The 12328-nt window shown below is 32.5% G+C and overlaps 5 protein-coding genes across 5 annotated transcripts, besides 1 other annotated feature; 3 read left to right on the top strand and 2 right to left on the bottom strand.

The window, feature by feature from the left end:
• Window positions 1-68: 68 nt before the first annotated feature.
• Window positions 69-2917, top strand: TVAGG3_0392250 (spectrin binding; the record flags this gene model as incomplete). Its single annotated transcript, XM_001584220.1, has 1 exon — window positions 70-2250. One exon carries the CDS (start codon window positions 70-72, stop codon window positions 2248-2250), a length of 2181 nt encoding a protein of 726 aa, XP_001584270.1.
• Window positions 2918-3861: 944 nt separating this feature from the next.
• TVAGG3_0392260 (ankyrin repeat, PH and SEC7 domain containing protein SECG-related family) lies at window positions 3862-6181 on the bottom strand (the record flags this gene model as incomplete). The annotated part of the gene is made up of 1 exon (XM_001584219.1): window positions 3925-5760. One exon carries the CDS (start codon window positions 5758-5760, stop codon window positions 3925-3927), a length of 1836 nt encoding a protein of 611 aa, XP_001584269.1.
• A 574-nt stretch (window positions 6182-6755) lies between these two features.
• Window positions 6756-7675: a mobile genetic element.
• A 904-nt stretch (window positions 7676-8579) lies between these two features.
• Window positions 8580-9086, top strand: TVAGG3_0392280 (uncharacterized protein; the record flags this gene model as incomplete). Its single annotated transcript, XM_001584218.2, has 1 exon — window positions 8580-9053. One exon carries the CDS (start codon window positions 8580-8582, stop codon window positions 9051-9053), a length of 474 nt encoding a protein of 157 aa, XP_001584268.1.
• A 188-nt stretch (window positions 9087-9274) lies between these two features.
• On the top strand, window positions 9275-10985 carry TVAGG3_0392290 (ribosome biogenesis; the record flags this gene model as incomplete). The annotated part of the gene is made up of 1 exon (XM_001584217.1): window positions 9315-10949. One exon carries the CDS (start codon window positions 9315-9317, stop codon window positions 10947-10949), a length of 1635 nt encoding a protein of 544 aa, XP_001584267.1.
• A 197-nt stretch (window positions 10986-11182) lies between these two features.
• TVAGG3_0392300 (structural constituent of ribosome) lies at window positions 11183-11568 on the bottom strand (the record flags this gene model as incomplete). The annotated part of the gene is made up of 1 exon (XM_001584216.2): window positions 11252-11560. The coding sequence occupies one exon, from the start codon at window positions 11558-11560 to the stop codon at window positions 11252-11254; it is 309 nt and encodes a 102-aa protein (XP_001584266.1).
• Between the last annotated feature and the right edge of the window lie 760 nt (window positions 11569-12328).

Raw genomic sequence — 12328 nt, forward strand, 5'->3', positions numbered from 1 at the left:
ATTATTTATCTTCTAGATTAATTTTTGAAATATAAAATTTGTAAATTTCTTCTGTAAACTATAAAAAAAATGCTTCGTGATTACGAGGTGTTTTTTGCTATTAAACAAGATAATCTTTCGTATTTAATGAATGTCAGATCAGAAAAACCACTTACGAACCTTCCGCTTGAGGATACTCCCGAAATTTTGATGAATAATGTCACTCCAACTCAAGTTGCAGCCTTTTACGGCTCTGTTAAGTGCTTTTTCTATCTGAAGAACCAATCACCATATATATCCGCGTCAGAATCTAAACTTTCTCTTATCCATTTCGCAGCTGCAGGTGGTAACGAATCAATAATTTCTTCAATACTGAATGATGTTACAAAATTAAACGAAATTGATGGATTAGGTAATTCACCACTTCATTACGCCGTAAAATATAATAGATTACCCGCTGTAAAATTATTATTAGCAAAAGGAGCTGTTCCAGATGTTAAAAACAATGAAGGATTTACACCAGCATTTCTTGCTGCTATCAACGGCAATTTAGAAATCATCAAATCATTGCACGAATTCGAAGACCACATGGACTCATTAAACATCATCGGATGGTCGCCTCTCCACTACGCGATTTACAACAGACATATAGATATCGTTGAATACTTAATAGATAACAAATGCTACGATACTTCTTTCGAATCTTTTATTTCATATACACAATTAGCAGCATCGCAATGCCTCGACAATATTGTAAAGAAACATATCAACGATGAATTCAAAGATAACGATGCAAATCATAACTATTGGTCCATTGTACACTTTGCAGCTTCATCCGGTTGCGTTGACTTACTTAAATACATGCATGAGACATTCGGAATTGATAAATTCTTAGAACTCGACAGATTAGATAGATCTGTTGGTCATATTGCCGCAATAAATGGACATCTCGAAGTTCTCAAGATCCTTGAGTCAATAAAACCAGAAATGTTCACATTAGATGATAAATTCGGAAAAACTCCGTTCTTATACGCTTGCGAATTTAATCATTTGGATATCGTCACATATTACATACAAAAATCAGATTTAAAGCATGCAGACAGACTCGGTAACACACCATTACACATTGCCGTACTCAAAAATAACCCAGATATCGTTGAATTACTCATTAAAGAAAAAGCAGACATAAATGCACGCGATAACATGGGCCGTACGCCTCTTGTCATTGCTTGTGAGACAAAGAACTTACATTTACTTAGAGTTCTCTTCGATAACAACGCAGATCCAAACATTTTACCAAATAATCACCGTCCAATCGTATCTACAGCAGTTATTGGAAACGACGAGACAATATTAAACGAATTACTCGAGCGCGGAGCAGATCCAACCATCAAAGATAAAAGAGGATGGACATCTGTTCATTTTGCCGCTCAAATTGGTTCCATTCGTCATTTGTCACTTTTTATAGACAATGAAAAAACAAAACAATTGTTTTCCAGCCAAAATGATTTAGGCCAGACACCGTTTTTAACGGCAGTCTTTTGGAGCCGAAAAGAAGTTGTTAGTTTTATGCTCGAAAATAATGTTGACTTCCAAGACATAACAGACAACAAGCATGATACTGCTTTGCATATTGCCGCACGCCTTAACCATCCGAGCCTTGTTCATGCACTTTTAGAGCATGATGTAAATCTTGATGCTATTAATGATGAAGGACAGACAGCTTTGATGGTAGCAGTAGTTTCATGGGCATCAGAAGTTGCTAAACTGCTCTTAACATTTGGCGCTTCTCCAAATGTCCAAGACAAAAACGGAATGACCGCTTTCCTCTTGGCCTGCCAGATTGGCGACCTTGAAACAGTTAAGACCTTCTTAGATAGTGACAATGTAGATACTTATGTCACTGATAATGAAGGTAATAATGCGGCCAAATTTGCATCTTTGCTTAGAACCAACGATTTACTAAGGGTTCTCAAGCAATCCGAGAGATGTGAGATTCCTGATGACATAAAGATCCAAGATGAAACTGCCGACGACGTTTTCGTTGAAGCAATGAACAGATCTGACGACGATGATGATATTTATAGTAAAGATCATTACGATGTTATAGATCCTGATGAAGAAGAAGGCGAAGATGGCGACGGCGGAATGCCTTTGTTTTTGAACTCTGGCGAAGTTTATATATCAAGAACTACAGATAATTTATTAAAGGACGAAGATCAAAAAGGAAAAGACGATTACGACGATGTTGCTGAATCACTTTTAATGTAATTTAATAAAATAAACTTTTAATCATCATTTTGTATTGAAATTACCCAGATTTTCCTTACTTTTACCACTCCCCATGTAATTTCTGGGGAAAACGATAATTCATTTTTTTTATGGATGAATAGATCGTTTTCCTAGAAAGGACCTCATATCTCTGGCTAAAAAGAGTGTCAGATCCTAAATAGATTATTGATCTAGTGTACAAATCCAATAAAAAGCCTATTTTTTTGGCTTTTTTGGTGCTCATTTTTTCGAAGATCTACATGAATATGGGGAAACCATCGGATTTTTTTGGTTAACCCACATCTTCATGTAGTCTGGACTATCTTTCCTCGAAGGACCTCTTTACGGGTGTAAAAACTCATAAAGTTCTCAAAAGATTCATTCTCGATCTCCATGCTGAAAGAATTTACAATAAAAAAGAGATCTACGCATCAAACTACAGCCATAAATGAACTGAACCCCTAAAGCTCAGCTCTTAGTTTATCAAAAACGTCGAAATCCTTCTCATTGCAATCAAATTTTCTCAATAACTCATAAGAAAAATCGAATTTTGATTAAGCCGATGTTATAGGTATCACAAATACTACAAACTTGAGCAATATCGAAATTGCCAGCAAAAGTTTGAAATTGCATTGCTCATATTTGTTTTGTAAACTAAAAATCTGCTTATATTATTCATTAATTTTTTATATATTATTCATATACTTTAATAAAAACAATACTATTTCACCTTAAAAATGAATTTCATAAGTCAATATTATTTTTTTGAAAATGTATCAATTTTCGATTAAAACAACATGAGAATAAAATTTACGCAAAATTATTTTAAAAAATGGTTTTAAAAATTTACAATAGATGAAGAATAAGATTGGACGAAGTTTTGAAGTTTAATTTTAAGAAAAAAAATTCGGATATTATTCATGGATCTAAGTAATCTGATATTTGAGTATCGGCACTATGCATAAAACATATATTTATAGTTTTTTTGGATTTTTATGATTTTAAATATATTCAAATTTGGCAATCCAATAGATTTTTAAAAAATAGGTAAATAAAAATAGATTACATATGCAGCAGATTTAGAACATGAAACAAATCTTATAGTGACCCAAAAAAAATTCATGATCCAAAAAAGAAAAAAATTGGCTAAATGGGAATCAAACCTTGGCATAATGAATCATTATGTCGGATGTTTCCACTACACCGGCAGTTCGAAAAATACCCTTGGTGGTTCTATTTAATAGCTACTCCCAACGATAGGCGGTGTCCCCAGCTTTAGAGAGGTGGTAAAAGTAAGGAAAATCTGGGTAAAACAATGAATTTTTTTTCTTGATAGAAATTCAAATACATTCAAGATATCTTTTATTTCTGGCATTTTATCACAAATATTACAAAAATTAGCTATAAAAATAGATGTGTATAGATTTTGATATCACACATCATACCTATAATCAATAATTTCGAAGTACTTATATATCCTGGCAATATTTCGAAGTTTTATGCTCAATAATTTATCAAATAGGCCGACATGGCTTAACATCAGTCATAAAAACAAGTAATTGCATAAAATCTTGCATTTTTATAATGAAAATGAATATACGAACCTATTAATATAAATTTTCATCATATATATATATAATAAGAGAATCAATAATTATTGATTGATTGAACCTATTATGATAGCCTGCAAAGAAAACCTTTTTTCACCCACAGCTTAAAATTATAATCATTTGCGCCATTTGCAAGAAGAAGCCGAATTATTTCTTGACTCCTATTATTTTGGGCATATTGAAGAGCAGTTTTACCAGTTTCATCTTTTGCTTCGATATTTGCACCATTTTGAATAAGAATTTCTACTATTTCGGTCTTGCAGTATTTTGCCGAATAAATAAGAGGTGTTACACCATTAATATCTTTTGTATTGACATCTGCACCATACGAAATAAGGAGATTCACTAAACTTGTAGCATGTCTGTCTGCAGCTAAACGAAGTGCAGTTTTTCCTTTGTTATCTTTTGCTTCGATATTTGCACCATTTTGAATAAGAATTTCTACTATTTTGGTTTTGCAGTATTTTGCCGAATAAATAAGAGGTGTTACACCATTAATATCTTTTGTATTGACATCTGCACCATGCAAAATAAGGAGATTCACTAAACTTGTATTATATCTGTCTGCAGCTAAACGAAGTGCAGTTTTTCCTGTGTTATCTTTTGCTTCGATATCCGAACCAATTGATAAAAGATATTCCAACAAATCTGTTGAGCCAGATTTTGTTGCATAATGAATTGGTGTTCTTCCATTATAGTCCTTTATATTTTTGTCGAAGTTGAGAGAAATAAAATACTTGCATACACATATATTACCTCTCATTGCCGTGAAATGCAAAACTGAACGTCCTTCATTATCTAAGTCTTTAATGTTTGCTCCCTTTGTTAAAAGGAATTTAACTATTTTTAATTCATTGGAGAGTGCGGCAATATGAAGTGGAGTTTCTCCCAGATTATTCTTTGAATTTATATTAATTCCTTTTGAAATCAGAAATACGGCAGTTTCACTGCATTTCTTATATAGAGCAGAATGGAGAGCTGAATTTCCATTTTTATTTCTTGCATTGATATTGGCACCATTTAAGAGAAGCAAATCTACAAATTCTTTCTCATTGTAATTTGAAGAATGATGAATAGGAGCTTCACCTTCATTATTTTGGGCATTTATATCTGCACCACATGAAAGAAGGAATTTTGCTGTATCTATAGATCGTAATGATTTTTTTGCGCATAAATGAAGTGGTGTGTCGCCAAATTTATTTCTGATATTGATACTTATTCCTTGTGAAACAAGAAATCTTATTCTTTCAATATTATTATTCAAAGTTGCATAATGAAGTACTGAATTTCCATTATTATCTGTTGCATTGATATCTGCATGATTGGAAATAAGAATTTCGAACGTTTGCTTGTTCACCAAATTGCAAGCATTATGAAGAGCTGTATTTCCTTCACTATTTTTCGCATTTGTGTCAACACCATGTGAAACAAAATATTCCACAAGAGAAGGAATGAAGAAAAGTGGTGAAAGAACGAAACAATTGTTAATATCTTGTGTCTTGTCAAGATATGCAAAAAATGCCAAGATATTTTGATACGTGGCAAAGTCAGATAAATCAACATTGATAGAGCTATATTCGTTCAGTAAAAATGTAAAAAAGTCAATGTTGTGTGAAATTATTGCGTATGACATACATTCTTCGTTTGGTTGACATTTCTTCAAGCATTTGTTCATTATGTCAGGATTTCCACCCAAAAACGAATAATTAAGGCATTTTAAAGTGATTTTTGCACCTAGTTCTTGCCATAAGAATTTAAAGCAGCTTACAGCCCCGTAATAGCAGCATAATTCGATTAAAGACATTTCATAATCAGGATAAAAATCACTCTTGAACCATTGGTTTATATCAAAATCAGGCTTATTCGTAAATGAAACTAATGATATTTTGTCATCATCCATAATTGCCCTTTGAATTGTGTTTTCTTCATGAACATCAATTGTGTAATTTTGTGCATGATAAATATGGAAAAGTTTTTTGTTCTTTGTACTTACTGGTAATCCATAATCCTGATAAAAGAAATAATATAAAACAGGACTAATGTATGGTTCTGGATTGACTTAAAATTCTTCATATGCAATCTTCAAAAGTTTTATATAAGATCGTAAGCATCTATTATTGTAAATGAATGCGTTTGTAATGAAGAGATATAATTTAATTGGGGTGAAAATTTTTGTGTCGAAAAAGCAATTCTTGAATTTTTGATAAATTGCTTGGATTTCTTCCTCTCTTGTTGCTTTGAGACAAAATATTGCTGTAAGTACTTCAACATGACTTTTGAACCTATTGATAAGGTCTTCATAGCTGATTTTCATGTCTTTGTTCTCAGAAATCATTATGAAAAATGTGACACAATTTGAATTATTTACACAGACATGGATTTTTTCCAGAATTTGCAGATTTCATCTAACAGGATAACATATCCTTTTTTTAAATAATAAAAAGATTGAGTGAATCGGTTTTTATTTTCTGGAATTATCTAAATCTTGATGGATTTTTTATAGGCTTGATTTTCCATAAGCATTTAATAAGCCTTTGAAAAAGCAGAATTAAATGGCTTTTTGAGATATAAGTGTTTATTCTGAGGATTTGATGGAGATGGGTTGAGATTTATTTTCAAATTAGAAATTGATTCTTTTTTAAACATCTCTAATGTCATCTTTTGCTACATCAGTGGATTCATAAGTTTCAAATTCTTTTCTGGTATTAAGGCGATATAAACAATAGGAATTATTATAACTGATCCTATTATAATATTATAATATTTTTCTTATTCTGGCTATAGCTCCTGTCATCTTTGCATTATCTTATTTTGGCATATTTCTTCTTCGTGTAATCTGGGAGCTATTGTTGGTTGATATGCGAGTACTTGTGTCAATGACATAACAAACTTTAAGAGTAGGGGTAATTTTAGCTAAAAGTGACACACCTGTAAAAAGTGACACACCCTTCACGGGTGTGATTACCGATCGGTAATTTCGACAGTTTAGAATTTAAAATTTTTTTATGGAACTGTTGCGAGTTTCATAAAGAATTTAAGGAATATAAGCAAAGATTTGAATCAAAATCTTAGACCTAAGCCGCTCGATTCGCTCGCGGCTTCCGCGAATTACAGATCAGCAAAGATTTGAATCAAAATCTTCGAACTAAGCCGATCGCTTCGCTCGCGGCTTTCTTTATTATTTTAAATTTGCATATTTCCATCAAAAGTTCATAAGGTAAAAAATTTCGTTTATTTTTACTAAGAAAAAAAAGGTTTTTGATAATAAATTTATTTTATTTCGAAAAAGTAGCAATAATCGTAAAAGGGTATTGATAGGCTTGCTAAAGTAACTAATTTTAGCTGTCAAATACTTTTGTATTTTGAAGTAAATTAGTATAAATTTGTTTTTACTTTTATTTCGAAAAAGTAACAATAATCGTAAAAGGGTATTGATAGGCTTGCTAAAGTAACTAATTTTAGCTGTCAAATACTTTTGTATTTTGAAGTAAATTAGTATAAATTTGTTTTTACTTTTATTTCGAAAAAGTAGCAATAATCGTAAAAGGGTATTGATAGGCTTGCTAAAGTAACTAATTTTAGCTGTCAAATACTTTTGTATTTTGAAGTAAATTAGTATAAATTTGATATTATTTTAACTCCCTTTGAAAACCTCAATTTTCCATACAGAGGGAATGGGAATAGCATCCAATATTCCCTGAGAATGGTTGCGCATTCTCAGTTCCCTCTATATTTCGAACGAAGCTCTCATCGGTCTTTTTTTTCATACTAAACGTTTTTTCCCCTGTCACTTTTAGCTAAAATTTGGGTTTGCCCAAACTTTAACGGGCATTGATGAATCTTGAAATAATAATATTCTTCTAGTTTATCTCTCGAAATTTGAGGGAATTGGTTGGTTTACAGGCGAAGACGCCACTCTAATTAATTATTCTTATTCTTTTTTTTTATAGGACGATATGTTTTGGTCTGACATAAAAGAATAACACCACGGTGGAAGGATCGTTTCTCTTCACCAAAAAATCTATTCTACAAATATGGGATGGGATAGAACGGCTGCCTGTTTCTTTGACATGTAGCCACACGTTCCATCTTAAAATTTCATTTACAATAAAGAGATGTTATCAAGTAAGAAAGAATTCACGATATTGATGAGGTTATACAGACTATGTGTTCTATATATCTTTTATATTTTTTAGAATATCTAATATCTTTTTTACAATGATGATTTATATGCAAAATTTGTTGTTTATAATATAGGATTTGTAAGAATATTTTGCCATTTGGGTTTCTTCGCATAAAATGTGCATGTTTTATTAAAATTTTGGCTATATTGAATTTTTTTTGTGCGAAATTCTTAAAAATACATTTTCGGAATTGATATTTGTTGATCCCTGGTATTTTAAGACTGTTCCGATATGTTTGTGAGGTTGAACTCATGTCTTTAGCAATTAAAATCAATTTGCCATGCCGAACTTAAAGCTATCAAAGCTGAAATTCAATCGGATTATATGGTCATAAAGAAGGTTCTTAAAAGTTCTTCCATCTTGCCAAAATTCTCGGTTCATTTCTTACTAATTTTGGCTGAATTTCGGTCTGATCGTAAAATTATCAGCTTTTTGACTGAAAATTATGATTATGCTTTGAAAAAGGCTGTGAATTTTCTAAAATCCGATGGTTTCCTGTAAATTTTTGTAGACGTGTCACTTTTCTAATTGTAAGATGCTAAGCTTATTTTTAAGTCATGCATTTTCAAGTATTCCACTTCCATTAGATGATACATATCAGAATGGTGTCGCTAATCCTTCCTTTGAGTATTTGGTACAAGGCGATAACAAGGCCGCAATTTTATTAATTTTACCAACGGAAAAGGTACCCGGAATTAAAGTTCAGAGTAAAATCTATGGTGAGACAGAATACAAGGATATGACATTTAAGAATGCTACAAGAGGCGAATCTAAAACAGAAAAATACACAACCATCACAGCCTATCCGAAAACAGATAAGCCTTTCTATTTCAAGTTCACCCTTACTTCTACAGAACCAGTTTCATACACAATCAGATATGTCCACACAGAGCCAGTTTATAGAGTTTCCGCTGTCTTAGGTACATTCGCTCTTTTCATGTGCTTGTTCCTCCTTGTCTTCGGTTGGACAATCTTCTGTGGTGCTTGCCGTGCCACCCGCAAGCGTTAATTATATTATTTAATAAAAATATATCTTTAAGTACTCTTTACTATTTAACTGAGAACATATTTAATCTATTGAGCTGATATCATAAATCAGTAGCTCAAAAAAATTTAATTTAATTTTATTCAAAGAAAAATGATGAATTTAGTGAACATAATATGATGAATTTTTATCTCCACTAAATGGTAAATATAAATTCGAGCTCAAAGCAATGAAAATCTCGCATATGTCTCCTTGAGAGGCAAAAAAACTGACAAAGATTTTAGAATGGAATTTAAGCGTGGCGTGCCTTGGTATCAACTTATGTACATGAAGACAGACAAAATCGAGAAGGTCCCTCCACATGAAGTAAACAGATCTTTCGAAAGAGCAGAAAAAAATTATCAAAATTGGATTGAGAAGCAATCATTTGATGAAATCACAGAAAACATTCTCGAGAAGGGTACACTAAAGGATAAATTCGCATCTTACAAAGTTTTAGCTCAAGATGAGCCACTTAAAATGCTTGAATACCTCAAAACCATCAATGAACTTCTTGCTGGCAAACCAAGATTGCAAGTTGATGCAATGAACTGTGGTGTCTCCATTTATACAAAATTTTTACTTCCAAAACGCAATCTTCGTAAATTTGCAGTTGAACCTCTCAAAGATGCTCCAGAAAACCATCTTCTTCTCTTCTACTTTGAAGATAGACTCAAATTCTACTTTGACGAGTTCACAAAGCGTTTAGAACGCGCTGCACGTGCAAAACAAGAATTCTTGCGTGATAACGCTATTCGTCAGCTTGGTGAACTCCTCCGTCTTACAAAAGAAAACTCTGCTGTCCATCTCAACATTCTCATCGATAAATTCGGAGATCCTTTGTCAGCAGTTTCAAATATCGCCAAAGGAACAATTCAAACAGTATTACGTCAGCATCCATACATGTGCGACCAAGTAGTCAAAGTACTTCAATCTCGCATGAATAAATTTACAGAACCAGCTCAAAAAAGAGCTCTCAAGTTTATTGGCCAAATCAACATCAAAAATGGAAGCGATGATACTGCCAAAGAGGTCCTTAAGACAGCCCGTAAGCAACTCATGGCCATTCTCGATAAAAAAGACGAATCAAATAATAAAGTCATCACAGCTCTCATGAAATCAGTCCAAAACTGCGTCGGCAAGTGCGAACCAAAGGAAGTCGAAGAAATTATCGATCCTCTTTACCGCTACATCCAACATTCGAGCATTGTTACAACTCTTCCAGCTCTTAGGCTACTTTACGTTATCCACAGGGCACATGGTGAAATTCCAATTAAATTCTACGAGTTCTTCTACAAATTCTTCAACTCTGCTGATCTTGGATCTTCAAATAAACATCCACAGATCTTAAACTTCCTTTTGGAAGTTCTTAAGGCAGAGAATGATAACTCTATTACATGTACTTTCTTACATCGTTTGTTACATATTGGATTACACATGAATGATATGTTTGCTGTCTCTGTTTTGTACTTCTGTGCTGCTTTATTCAAAGAGAAGCCACAATTAAGATCAATGATCAAGAAGGTCAATCCAGATCTTGAGAAGAAATATGATTTCAGATCAGATTCTCCGAAATCCGAAGGATCAACAGTTACTTTCCCATGGATCCTCAACATGTACATGAACTATTTCCATCCAAGCGTTGTTGAACTCGCTACTGCAATAGCTACAGGAAATGAGGTCAAATACGATGGAGATCCATTCGATGACTTCGCCGTTACAACACAGTTAAAGCATATTGCTGGAATTACTGAAATTTCTGAAGATGATCAGAAATTAGTCACAAATTGCTTCGTTGGTTTCGATGCTATTCCTGATTTCGATGACGAAGAAGGAGCCAATGATGATGACGATGCTGCTGCAGATGAAGCAGAAAATTAGAGTATATATAGATTTTTTTTTATAAAATATATTTATTTAATATTGATTTGTCTTTTAACCTTTCTAATATTCTCATACATAATATTAATTTCATAAGAATTTTTAATAATAACAAAATCACAATAAAAAATATCGAAAAAAATTAATCAATAATGAAAAAAAAAATTGTAATGAAACTAAATAGATTTGTTATATTTCTTATAATTCAGGTTGTAACCAAAAAATATTATTTTGATTTTGTGTATGAAGAGTATTTTTTATATAGTTTGAAATGCGGAATATCTAATATAATTTTATTTCACTTAGATTGTGCTTGGGTAAAGCATAACACGAACTTGCTTGCCGAGCATCTGTGGTGGAAGGTTCTTCTCGAACTTGGCGCGAACAACACCAGAGTTACCATGTAGCTGTGTGATAACGCCCCAGTTGATGAATTCCTGCTTGTCGAACTTCCAGACAGAAGCAACCTTCTTGCCGGCGTAGAACTGAGCTTCTTCCTTGGAAACAACACCCTGGATTTCAAGGAGAGCCTGGTTTGGCTTGATGATTCTCTTGGAGCGGCGGAATGAGACGAATGTGGCTGGAACGAAAAGCTTTGTTTGCTCTGTCATTACAAAAGGGAGGCCAAACCTCCGTCACTTTTTATCGACCGTAGTAATTTTTCTAAAAATTGTAAATCAGTATGTTTTACGTATGTGAACTAAAACAACATGAAATTTCGTTCCGAACGTTTGTAATAATTTCTAAAATTTTTCAATTTCGAGATCTGATAATGCTTGAAGCTATTAGTAGTTATACAATTTAATGAGTAACAATATCATTGAAGGATTCTAAAGAAGTTGAATAAAATTGATTCAAAAGATTTTATCGATCTGAGTTTTCTTTCAGAATCCATTGAATTATGACATGCAAGCATATCTAAATATGTGCTTCAACTAACTCAAGGTAAATACTTAATATTTTCAGAAAGCAGATATTGACATATACCTTACAGTTTTAACTTTGAATTTAAAAAGGAACATAACAATAGAATAAGTATCCTGGTTCCTATGTACTCTAACTCTTTCATTATTTTATATTTAATAATATGCCCGTATATGCATTCAAAAGTATTCAATTTTTATGAAAAGGTGGATAATATTTTAGACTCAAAGTGACAAAATGAAATTACGATTTCGTACCATGAATCATAATGATGTAATTTATTTCTTGTTAATTTTATCTCCTATCACATATATATTTTTCGTTGTTATGTTCAATGTTCGAAAAGAAACAGAAACTACACATATTTCAAAAATTCCCGACCTTTTTCTTGCAGTCACAATTCTAGGAAATATATATCTAAAGGACTTAGAACTAACTCATGCGATTTGGGGACA

Source organism: Trichomonas vaginalis, chromosome V, assembly GCF_026262505.1.
Source record: "Trichomonas vaginalis G3 chromosome V, whole genome shotgun sequence".
In the NCBI taxonomy this organism is placed as follows: Eukaryota; Parabasalia; order Trichomonadida; family Trichomonadidae; genus Trichomonas; species Trichomonas vaginalis.